The 13076-nt window shown below is 42.2% G+C and overlaps 1 protein-coding gene across 13 annotated transcripts in view; it reads left to right on the top strand.

Annotated features, from left to right (window-relative positions):
- LOC127008558 (E3 ubiquitin-protein ligase SH3RF1-like) overlaps positions 1–13076 on the top strand; it is a 50829-nt gene that overhangs the window by 19690 nt on the left and 18063 nt on the right. For 9 of the 13 annotated variants that reach the window (XM_050880733.1, XM_050880734.1, XM_050880739.1 and 6 more), the window contains exons 8-11: positions 232–618; positions 5206–5448; positions 6684–6851; positions 11832–12145. In XM_050880733.1, the coding sequence (XP_050736690.1) occupies positions 232–618; positions 5206–5448; positions 6684–6851; positions 11832–12145 (1112 nt within the window). Of the gene's footprint in view, positions 1–231; positions 619–5205; positions 5449–6683; positions 6852–11831; positions 12146–13076 lie in introns of those variants that run through there. The other 4 variants (XM_050880742.1, XR_007761187.1, XM_050880744.1 and 1 more) reach the window with 4 other exon arrangements.

Below are 13076 nucleotides of genomic sequence, written 5' to 3'. Positions count from 1 at the left end.
ATAAAAGTAGTACTAGTGGGATAATAAGAGAAAGATTGTGCCTTTTATTGCTATGTTTTGTGACACTGGGACTTGAAGGCTTGTAGAGCTTCCTAAATACTGTGCCTTTGGATAGGATTAATTAGTGTGATTTTAGTGCTTCCAAGCCAAATATTGAAGCTGTGTAATGTTAGTGTTGCCTGTGGTGTTGGCGGTGCGGGAGGAGGCATTAGAGTGATTGTTTCGTTTCAGCGCACAGCAGGGCCCCTCGCGTGTTGCTCCTCCAACTCCTACTAGGTTAGAGGGGGAGCCCGTCACACCCTTAATTCTCAACGAGGGTACTGGCAGCTACCCACCCTCAACACAGCCACAACAACATGTCCCTCTTCAGATAGAGTCATCATCCTCATCATCATCAGTGGTGACCAGCCCTGACCCTTCCCTGCCCTCACCCACCACCTCAGCTTCCCCACCTAACATTGGCCCTTCCCCCTCCTCCCCTCTAGTACAATCTTCAGCTGTAGCCCCTCTCCTGCGGGGGCCAAGCAAGAGGCACCAGCGGGAGAAGAGGCACAGCTTTACTGCTGTGCGCACCACCCAGAACCCCAGCCCCCCGCGATCTCCTGCCTCCCCTCAAAGGTATGCTCCCCCCTACCACTTTCTGCTTGAAGTGGCATAGACTTGACTAGTTTCTCAGCCACTCATAATGATAAGCTCATCTTTATACTACTTCACTCATTCTTTTTTTTCATAAGGTATCCCTTGGGGCATAGCCTTTTATCTGTAGACATTTGTATGTGGCACTCTACCCTAAAACAAAGTTAGTATGGGAAGGATGTCTATAAGATGTGAAGTGAGTATATAAGAAAACTAAAAATATGTATCTTACTCAACCTAGCTTCCCCTGATTAATATGGTTTAAAATTCTCTTCCATTCTGGCTCACAAAAATGCTCTTATTTTATGATGTGAACATTTCCTAGGATATGTAGAGTTTTGTATATATATATATATATATATATATATATATATATATATATATATATATATATATATATATATATATATATATATATATATATATATATATATATATATATATATATATATATATATATATATATATATATATATTAGTCTAGATAATAAATTCTTAAAACTGTCAGTGATGCATGATTGCTTGAAAATAATTTTTGTGGATCTTTTTCTATTACTTTAAATACCAAATCATTCATATCAACGTATACTGTTGTGCTGCCAAGTGCAGAGGTTGTCACATGTGGATGACCTTTATCACAGGATGTGTGAACTCTATCTGCAGGATGATGTAACAGCTTTAGGGGAATAAGCTTACGGTACTCAGTGTGCCAGTCACAATATGGGAAAATTTAGGGTGTGAGACTGATGAAAGTGAGATATATGGAACAGTCCTAGGTAGCAGGCCTATTTGCAAGGAGGAAATGCTGGATCAGGCAAAATTGGAGACTGCTCTGACTACTCACTTGGGGGAAGCTTCCATGAGGGAACAGGGCATTGGAGATGTAGCCACTACCTTAGGTCACCTTTTTTCTCTCCCAGGTAATTGTCCTAACCCAGTGAGGGATTTGCACCAGAATGGCACATTTATAACTTTATTTTTCTAAAGTTAGAGTAGAGTTGGAATTAAGTGGAGTTTCTGTTGACTTTTGAGTTGAGTTAGAATTGGATTGACTTGGTGTAAATTTTGTGTAAGCTTGGGGACTAAAAAGGGCGGACCAGGCAGCCTGAGGCACTGTCTGAAGATGGGTGGTTAGTGGATGCTCAAAAGTTACCCAACCCCATGGGACAACTTTTGCAATTGACTGCAGTCTAAAAAGTTGATAATTTTCAAAATTAATTTGTATCATACTGCTAAGGTTTGTGTTTTGAAACTTTCATGCAGAATTCATTTGGGATCTGCTGACCTATCTGTACACAGATACTGAAAATCTTTTTTATATCGTTCCCCAACAATATTGTATATCCAGGTAATTCCTTAGAATGATCTCATGTTTTAGAACATTACAGTACAAAGTAATATTTGTACAGCCAATTGGGTCCTTCACTGAGCTCTACCTGTCATATGGTGGCCCTGGTGAAACTTCCAAAATAAATATGCAAGCGACGTACGTCCAAGTAATTTTTCTTACTTGTTTTTTTGCTATTATTTAGAAATCACATTTTTCTCATAGCTACTGTATAGAGACACTTGACTTACTAGTAGTACAGTCAAACCTCACCATTTGCGCACATATGGGCGGTCTGAAGGTGCGCAAATGGCGAATGCGCAAATGGCAAACTTAATAACCTATAGGGAAAAATACATAAGGGTGGTCACGGCCCCCTAAAAAACCTACCAGCAGAAAAAAAAAAGTCTGCTGGCAGGAAACACGTCATACTCACAGCCAATCTCTCGCTTTTTTCTTACACTGTCCACCTTCTTAATCACTTCTACCTATGTGATGGTCATCATTGGGTTCTTTTGGGGTTTAGGCTTTGATGACGCTGCTTGCAGCATGATGGTAGTGCAAAGGTGAGGCAGAAAACATTGAATAATCGCAGTCACCACGAGACGAGGAGAGGCGATCGGGTTATGGCGGGAAATGACATGTTGTGTACGTTGGCAGTGTTCTTCACTGGCGGCAGAGGGCGCGCGGGTGGTAGACAGCTGGCGAGGGTGAGGGTGCAAATGGTGAGGTTTTACTGTATTTAAGAAATGGGGAAATGCAAGAAATGGGAAATTTAAATATACAGTAAAACCCCGATTATCCGAAAGCGGATTATCCGAAAAACCGGATTATCCGAAATTGATCTGGATAATGCAATTAAAATTATTTTTTTTTTCTATACTAAAACGTTATAAAACATCAAAAATAAATAAAAGTAACTACATATGTACTATATTAACACATTTAAAATTGATAAGAACAGTTAAAATGAATATGCTTTCTAATACGTATTGCCGAAATAGCTTGTAACGAATAGATCAATGTATTAGACAAAAAACATTAAACAAACTCTCAACAACACCACGTCCGCACCTTCGCCCCAGCAAGGACGTAGGTGCGGCGAACGAACAAACTACTGCACGACTACTCTCACACCGTACTCTCAAGACAACGACACAAACACGACTCCCCTCTCCACTCCATGCCACATTCCCCTTCCAACATACGAGTTGCGCGATAATATGAGTCATCATATTGTGTCTCCACCTGCACGATGCATCAAGGTCACACTTGCAAGCTTGCACAACCATTCACAATCGCACTCTGCAACATTCACAATTCAGATCTGCAACGCTCACAAGTATCAACATACACTGGTCCAGACAAGGAGACACACAGACAAACATACAATAAAACATTTACATCACATGTTTTAAGCATACTACTTTGTTTAGCGTAGCGTGTTTTGTTTGGTTTCAAAATCAAAATGGCGGCGATCAAAATGGCGGCCATAAATCCGGATTATCCGAAAAATCGGCTTATCCGAAAGAGGCTTCCCCCCTTCCATTTCGGATAATCGGGGTTTTACTGTAGTTTTTCCCACTTAAACAATCGTCACATGTTCTATGTTGTTCGTTTTAAGTTCCAGATAGTGAATATAATATTATAAGATGCTATTATGATTTAGATTACAAGTATGAAATAAGTATAATACTTGCTGCTGGCAGCGTACGATATGTTTAGCAGCAGTGTAAACAACCTCCCGTGCTCTGATTGGAGGGACACAGGAATGCATCGTGTTGAGGCAGCGGCGTGCCAGCCTGGGAAATGTTGAGTGGCAAAATTTTTAACACTACTTTCCATGAGAGCATGACATCATGCTAGACTTGTTTGACTTCTCTTTTCTTGCATGACGAAAATATTTACCCAAGAGGCCGCACTGGTGCATTCCTATTAACCATGGGATGGTGTGTTGTAGGATATATCGATGAATGCTCTTATTTTGCCACCAGTGTTCATTACAATGACATAAATAATGTACAGCACTCAGATGTTTTGGTGTAAACATGATAGTGACCATTACAACTCTGATGTTTTGCTAGTTTGGTACAGAAAAATGTCAATTAAGCCTCGCTGGACCCCAGCTAGCCGCAGGCTTGGCTCTGGCAGAGGCTTCAGCAGGGCCACCAGATGGCAAGTCCAGCTCAGTGAAGGACCCTATTGTTTTGTATATTATTGTATATAGTAGCACTAATCAATGATGAATTTCAAAAGTATTCCTACCCAGTAATAAATATCCTTGTGAAGTAAGTGCTGAAGCTTAACATCTGCTTTCCAGTCCCTTCACCCTCCACTGCCAGCTTCACTAATGTTGCTTAACTCATATCATATCATTGATTATCAGTCATTGGTGTCATGTTCATCATGTTCAATTATCACCTCTATAGATAGTATATTTACAGTCTCAAGCGTCATCATCACTCACTTTATGGCCACATCTTTTCAAATATTTGTCATTCCATTATTCAGCTACACACTTTTTTTTCTTTTCTGTTATCTCAGCAGGTGAGCAGAGAAACATTACACTGAGAGAGTGTCTGTGTGTGTGTGTGTGTGTGTGTGTGTGTGTGTGTGTGTCAAGGAGTGGTGGTGTTAAGGCTTAGTCTTGGTCCAGCTTGGTTAGTGGTATGGTTTAGACAGACAGGAATTTAGTTTGTCAAAATGCCTTATATTCATTTCCTCTACATTGTGAAATATGTAGGTGTGATGTGATGTTATTTATCATTTGTTTGGGTTTTGTGTGTTGTGTCCACATCATGAATTCTAATGAATATACTCTTTTATCATGATATATAGCTTGGTTTTAACTGATGGTGTTCCCCAGTGTAAAGCACTCTACTGTTACACTCTACTGTATCAAGTTTTATACATAATTATGCAGATACATTCTTGCTGTTCACAGTGACTTCTGTTTTTACATGTAGGTGGAATGTACAGATGGAAGGCATCATTTCAGGACCTAAACTTATATTATAAGTTTATCCTATTTCACACACATATTTTCACCATGAATGAAATAAAATGAGAAATTTTAACATACTATAGGTTTATCTATAATGGCAGACAGTTTGGATTTTATGAGGTTACTGAATTCTCCTATAAAGCTTGTATTTTTACTGAACCTCTGAACCATTTGCAAAGATTGATATCCTTTGCTAACTAATTGTAAAGGCCCAAACAACTTTGTCTTTTCACAACAGGCACTCGGTCGAAATCATAAGTCCCACTGAAGAAAATTCCAGCCCAGGCAGCACCGTGAGCCACGCCAACGGTGACGGCAATGGCCTGGTACCACAGGGCCCCAGCAGTCTGGAGGAGACGGCGGCAGAAATCACCACCCCACCAGAATCCATTGGCTCCCCTCGCCTTCGGTCTTCTGTACAGTCTTCTTCCTCTACTACACCTGTATCTTCCTCCACTCCCCAAGTTAATGCAACAACCTTGTAAGTAGCATTACTCAATCTTTGCTTTCCTCCTTGTAATCTAATTATCATATTTCATACATAACTCTGGGTTTCTATTAAGATTTTTTTGCTGAAGGTTGTAAATTTTCTTGGGCAGTGATTCCCAACCTTTTTTGTCCCATTTTCCGTTTTCCAGGGGTCCATGTACCCCTGGTTGGGAACCACTGTTGTAGGGGCTCAAAGCTAAAACTTTAGGGTTCCATACTAAAGGTTGGGGGTCTCATATATGATTGAGAGTCAAATCCATTGGCCTCTGGCTTTCTAATATGTTTGGGGATTGTAACCCCCCCCTCATGTTGGCATGTCAGCTGTCTGTAGCTAACATGTAGTCTGGGTTTATTTCCAGTCAGCAAATTATACTGTTCAGTAATTATATGAATCAGGATGGCAGAACACATTTTTCTTTCCCAAGTCTATACATCATGCACAGACAACATGCACATTCTTGCCATCATCATAATCATATCAAAAGGTACAAAACTTCCAGAAATGAAGAGTCTTCTGCCATATGCCTTTATTACATAGTTGCATTATTTGATTCATCATTTTTAATACCCAGAAGTCAGTGATCTATTTTGTTGCTGGTGATGACTTATTTATCATGATTGTGACTTCTCCATCAGCAATGGAGTAAACTGATATGAAATGCAGTATATTGCTGAATTCACAGGCATCTTGGTTGGCGTGTGTGTACATAATGTGTGTGCTCAGTGTATCATTGATGATAAATAGGTAGTCATTAGTTGTGGATTTCTATGCACTGGCTTAGTGAAAAAGGGCAAAGGTAGGCCTAAGAAGGGCCTGGTTTGTAAGAGCTACCTTGTAAAAAGCATGTGTATCACCAACAGACAGACACAGTAATTACTGTGCATCCTAAGCCAATTTCGTATGTATTTCACCCAAGATCTTGGGTTATTGTGAGCCCCAATAGCTTTTCTATTGTTTCCTATTTGCCTTTTTTGATGCACTATTTATTTGCTTGATCTTCAGTCTTGAATTTTTATAAGTAACATGAGTACATACTATTTCTTATATGTACCTCTTATATCCATAAGCTTTATATGATTATTAGCATAATTGTAGGATTCTCTGTAAATCATATAGGAGGGTGATCAGGTTACACTATGCATTGTTTTGGTTGCCCATAGGCTTAGAATTATGAATATGCATGAAAATTAGGGAAAAAAATACTACGATGCCCACCTCTTTTTCAGTTATGTGGCGCTTTACTCTTACCGGGGACGCAAGGCTGATGAGTTGGAGCTGAAGAAGAGCCACATCTACACTGTGACAGAGAAGTGTCAAGACGGCTGGTTTAAGGGCCGCTGCATCACTACCGACCGCACTGGTGTCTTCCCAGGAAACTATGTTCAAGTTGCCAAGTAAGTCACTGGTATGAGGGTGTTTGGGGAGAGTTGATGGGCAAAGTTATTGATTTTGCAACTTTCAGAGCCATAAACTGTATCAATATTTTAGAGCCTTAGGCCGCGGCCACACAGGGAGTGAGAAAACGAGCGAGAGCAAGAGTGAGAGCGGCAAGGCAAGTTTCTGTGGCCACACGAAAAGCGAGACGAGGCGAGGGTTGCCATGGCAACACGACCCGCAGTCTACAGGCAGACCATCAGATGATATTCTGGATGTCATGGCATACGTGCTGAAATTGCTTTTTCAAGAGAATATTATGAAGTGCCAAGTGTTCTCATGGCTCAAGAAAACGTGAGACATGTCAGAGCTTAATACCAAAGCTGTAGGGCTTATGCATATTTCACATGATAAATGAAGAAGAGGGTGTCAAGTCAGTTACTGATGTAACAGAAAAACTGACAACTTGCAGATAATACATGGGGTTTAAAAAGCTACTCAAGTATTGGCAAACATGTGAGAGAATCGGAGCATGTTCCTGCCCTGAAGGAGCAGTACGTACCCTGGCAACACTATAATAGCCTAGCAGGAGCAGTACGTACCCTGGCAACACTATAATGGCCTAGCAGGAGCAGTACGTACCCTGGCAACACTATAATAGCCTAGCAGGAGCAGTACGTACCCTGGCAACACTATAATAGCCTAGCAGGAGCAGTACGTACCCTGGCAACACTCTAATAGCCTGGCAGGAGCAGTACGCACTGCCCTGGCAACACTATAATAGCCTAGCAGGAGCAGTGCACGCACCTGGCAACACTATAATAGCCTAGCAGGAGCAGTACGTACCCTGGCAACACTATAATGGCCTAGCAGGAGCAGTACGTACCCTGGCAACACTATAATGGCCTAGCAGGAGCAGTACGTACCCTGGCAACACTATAATAGCCTAGCAGGAGCAGTACGTACCCTGGCAACACTATAATAGCCTAGCAGGAGCAGTACGTACCCTGGCAACACTATAATAGCCTAGCAGGAGCAGTACGTACCCTGGCAACACTATAATAGCCTAGCAGGAGCAGTACGTACCCTGGCAACACTATAATAGCCTAGCAGGAGCAGTACGTACCCTGGCAACACTATAATAGTCTAGCAACAGTGTACACATCATCCCTCGCCCCCGCCCCCATCGGCGCACACGAGGGATGAAGTGAAATGTTTTTGTAAATAGTTCCGTGCTTCACTTATTCGGCGTTTTAAGAAAAATTTGTATACACCATCGTGTTCAGGAAGCTTTTCTCTATAAGATGGAATTGTTTATTTTAGTACTCATTTCATTGGTGCTGCAAATGGTAGTTATATGTAAAATGTGTTATAAACATTACAGAGTGATTATTTAACTTCAACTCATCACTATTTATTTAGTTTTTGTTTTAGTGAGTTTTTACAAACATATTCAAGTTTTGCAATCACTGCTACGTTTAACGGTGTTATCTAAAGTATGAGGTGAGTTGCGGCAAATAATAGAGAAGCATGTCTGTTATGCCACTCCTTTTGACCGAGCGATCTCGCGTGAGAAAAGTTAACAGTCAGTTCTTCTCACTTTCTAGCCTACCAGCTCACTTTCTCGCCATTACCTGCTCGCTGCCAGTGTGGCCACCTTTTATTTTTATTTTTTAAATTTTTTTTTCATGTGGCCTATAGCGCCGGTAGGCTAATCCTTAGGGGCCTGATGGTCAGCCCGAGCCCGACATGGCGCAGGCAATTGTTTATAGTGACGCCATTATTATTGGCTCATGCTGCCCCCCGGAGCTCATTCTTGATTTCACTTGCATAGTTCTTCTAGAGTCTGGGCTGATGGGTGGTCTTCAGGACAGCATGTGGGTAGTCTAAGGCCACTTGGTGGTGACTGAAAAATTCCAGGTGGTTAGCGGTGGATTCAAACCCGCATCATCATCTACGCGGCGAATGCAGGGTCGGCACGCTAACCACTCATCCACCGTCTCCCCATTGCATTGATTATAATGTATTAAAGTTTCTCGCTCTCGCTCTAGCTCGCTTTCTTGCTCCCAGTGCGGCCGCGGCTTTAGACTGAGGGTTGTTGATATATGCTGCTTCCTTAGCTATGTCTAAGGCAGCCTCATATCCTTTGCAACAGTTTAGCTGAATTTTGTGAATGCAGGGACTATAAAAAAATACTGTAGGGAAGAGTAAAGTTATTTAATTAGATGAGGAAATGCAAAAAATGAATAGAAGCTGAGCACACAAGAGGAGTCTAGTTTTCATGTTTAGTTTTACTGAAACCTTCATGAGGTTATTCACAATAATTTTGTGTTAAGTTCAGTTTGGCTGTGGGGTAGGTGAGCATTTTAGAAGCTCTGCAAGTAAAATAAAACCGGGAAGTGTAGTGGAGGCAACTACCTTTTACTCGTGTTTTCATAAGAGACATTGGGATGAAGAGGATACATTTCTCCAGATACCACTATGTTAAAATAAATGACTAAAAGCAACAAAGCTTTTATATTAAATGATACAGAAAGAAAGGTTAGAGACTGGTCCCTTCCTATCTTCTTTTTCCCCTTAACATTTGTCAGAGTGGCCACTGTTCTTTTTGGTTCCTTACTATCCATACCCTTGTTGGAAACTAGGCTACTGATGATGCTAATAATTTTCAAGAGATTGTCTTTTTTGAAAGTTTATCATTTACAAGACTGTGGCTCATGTAATTATTAGGTCATTTTTTTTAAATACTTAAAAAAACAGTTTTGCATAATGCAGAGATATGAGTAGTAATGTATCTACAGCAAGGCCATGCATATTTGCTAGAAATTTCTTAAGTTGTTTTTGACTCTGCCTGAAGCAATTATCATAAATTTTTGGGTTATGTTTAAGGATGGTGGGAAAATTGGTTGACGTTTTAGGATTTGTAGGATAAAGAAGTTGAATAGATATTTGTGTGTTAAGTAATCAGTTGTGATAGTCACACATGAGACATTTTTGCTAACATACCTTCCCTCTGTAAGGAATTGGATCAGGGATGATGTATATTAATAATTTCTGTGTGAGGTGGCATGGGGGCTAGGGGATTATCCTCTCAGGGGGTTTTGTGTCCTTGCCCATGGCTAGCATTCAGCCTAATCCTTGATTTGAATTGGATGGGGCAGGCTTTGCAACCCCATCCTGTAGAACCCTTAAGGTGATTCAATATTAGAACCTTAAATGATCTTGGAAAGAAAGTAGAGGCTTGGGTTACCGCTCTAACGCAGTTCTGATGTGGTGTCCAACCATACAGCAGCTGCATTTGCATTGGGTGAGCCTGCTACCTAAGTCAGATGCAAGGTAAAGCCTCCAGGCCCCCTGCATTCAGAAGTTGAAGGGCCCCTTAGACCTGCTTTTTGCTTTGGGGGCAGTGGGGTGGTGCATATATGATGCCTGCCCATAGAACCAGGCTTTGGGTAATTTTTTGGAGGGCTTTGCATGTGGGCACCTGGAGCATCCTAAGCCTCTTAAAGAATCACCATCTACCTTGTCAAATGAGCTCAAGACTGAAGGTGGGTGGATTACTTGTGGTCTTGACTGCTGTTTAGTAATCTGGTACCATTCCTCCTGACTGGAAGAAGGGGGTTGGTCATCCTTATTTGAAAAGGGAAAGGGGACTGTCAGGACTGCAATATCTACTTTGGTATTACACTGCTCAGTGTGCCAGGCTGGGTACTTGCTCATCTATTGCTCATGCAAATATTCAACCAGCTGCTGAAGCTACTGAGGCCTGAGCAGTCCGAGTTCACTCCCAGCAAGTCGACAACTGACTATCCTAATGCTTTGCGTACTGATGGAGCGCCGACTCAAGTTTCGATAAGGAATGCTTTAGTCTGTGTTGATGAAGATGCTTGTTTCATTGCACTGTGAAGCACTTTGGGATCTTCTGCGACTTCATAGAAATCCTGAAAAGATTGTTAGCTTGTTTTCTGGCCTGCACTCAGGACTGAGTGCTGTGAAGTGTGGAGGAGTCATGCTCAGCTTCTTTCCTGAACAGAGGAGTGAGGGAGGGCTGTTTCATGGCACCATCACTTTTCAACACTCGCATGGACTGGGTATTAGGCAGAATTGTGGATCAAAGTCATTGTGGAGCATCTGTTGGCAATACCAGGGTTTGATTTTGCTGATGATGCAGCAATCCTTGTGGAGTCACTGGAGGTTCTGGTGATGACTCTCAAGGCAGTGCATGAGGAGGCAAAGGCATTAGAACTTTAGGTCTCCTGGGCCAAGACCAAGGTACAGGTGTTGGAAGTCTTAATAGATGAAACAGTACAGTCTCTTTATGATTCTGGCAGGGAATCATAAAATGACATGCCTTGGTAACAGTGGAGAACAATGGTGCATCTCATCAAGAAGTCTTCTGATTGATTGGCCTGGCCCATGGTGTTACCGACTTGCTCAACACAAGTTTATGGCATTATCAATACCTCTGCAAAAGGACAAAGATTCAGGTCATTAAGTCGCTCATTTTTCCTGTTTTACCTTATGGCTGTAAAACATGGACACTTTAAATAATGACTTGGAGGCGATTAATGCCTATGGAAATAAGTGTCATTACAGAATCATGGGGTATTGCTAAAATGACTATGTCAAATCAATGAATACTACTTGAGACTGAATTGAGGGCTATTACCTGCATATTTCCTGAATGCCAACTCAGGTTATATGGGCATATGACACTCTACTCAGACTGTCAAACCTGCTCACTGAGTTGTTTCTATAAGAGTGAATCCTGAGTGGAGGAGGTCAAGGGGATGCCCACAAAGCTCATAAATAGGGCAAGTGGATGAATCCTGCTGGGAGTTACTTGGTATGGGAAGGGTGCCTTCACAGAGGCTTGCTTGAAGGAACCCCAGGGATAGCATCATAGGGCAGGCAAGGCAATGCACCCCCTGGCAAATGCCCAATTGATTGATTGATTGACTGATAATGTGGGACTGTTCTAACAAGCTTCCATCACTCAGACCTCAGATGATTTCTGCGTACCTGGCCAAGCGCAATGCTCGAAGTTCCTCTGCCAACCACAGTGAGGGTGGTGGGGGTGGAGGTTCCCAGAGCAACTCATCGGGTGGAGGCGGAGGCTCAGCGCCCCAGACGGGTGTGGTGAGCTACACCCGGCCAAGACCCAGCCTGGGTGGTGGGCCAGATGGAAGGAGCTCCGATGGGTCTCGCGGTGAGAATACAAGTCTCCTGGACACACCGGTCCACTCTATGGTTCCCACTCTCTCTCCAACTCACTCATCACCGCATGCAGGGTCTCTCTCCCCAGGGGCGGCTGGTGAGTCAGAGCTAACCTGTGACCTACATAACTCACCCTAATCCTTTCCCAGTAACCCTGCTTGGCTTTGGGGCCTCACGGGGAATCATGGTCTCTGCCAATGTCTTGCCGTGTCCTGCATGGGTGACGGGTGGCCTTGGGGGGCAGAGATGGGCACCACGGATGCAAATGCCAGCCATGGCATCAGTTTCATTTAATTTTGGATAGCATTAGAGGTCAGATTTTATTCAGTTTAGGATACAGTAATCCCTCACATATCCAGACGTCGCATAGCTGGAAATGCTCCATATTGGGATACTAGGCCTTGGCACTATCATGTTCCTATCTGAATTTACCTGTCTGTATCTGGATATAAAGTTCCAACGTGGCTGGTTAGGCTGGCCACAAATTAAAAGAAATTGGTTGGTCAGCTAGCTCTAGCTGGCCTCTCTTGACATGCACAGATAATAGCCCCTGACCCACCAGCTGAGTAAAAAGTTTTCTGCCTCTTTACTGAAGTCATAGTCATCCTTCATCATCTTCATTTACTGTACTATATTTAATTGGTGGGTTTTGTTGTTTATGCATTGTTTCCCGAGTGTCTAGCATTACGTTGGATATTCCTATGTGTGTTTCAGTGTCCAAACACTTCAAATTAGAGACCAAGGAATGCTGCCAAAATTAAAGGGGGGGTGCTATTCACCATACATATTGTGTCGATTGGGTTTCTGGATGTTGTTCCATATCCAGATTTCATCCATATCCCAATGGTTCGATGGCTCTGTTAGGTTGAATGAAGGAGGGATTACTGTATTTTTCATAATCAAGGTTTAGAAATTCTCTTGTTGCCAATCCACAAGTTATATCTTTGTTTACTCTATTCTGGCAAACTTCATAAAATTACCATGTGTTAACCAGAATGAATAAACAAAATATAATTGTAGTGAATTGG

Source organism: Eriocheir sinensis, chromosome 38, assembly GCF_024679095.1.
Source record: "Eriocheir sinensis breed Jianghai 21 chromosome 38, ASM2467909v1, whole genome shotgun sequence".
In the NCBI taxonomy this organism is placed as follows: Eukaryota; Metazoa; Arthropoda; class Malacostraca; order Decapoda; family Varunidae; genus Eriocheir; species Eriocheir sinensis.
This window is presented reverse-complemented; position numbering and strand designations above follow the sequence as displayed.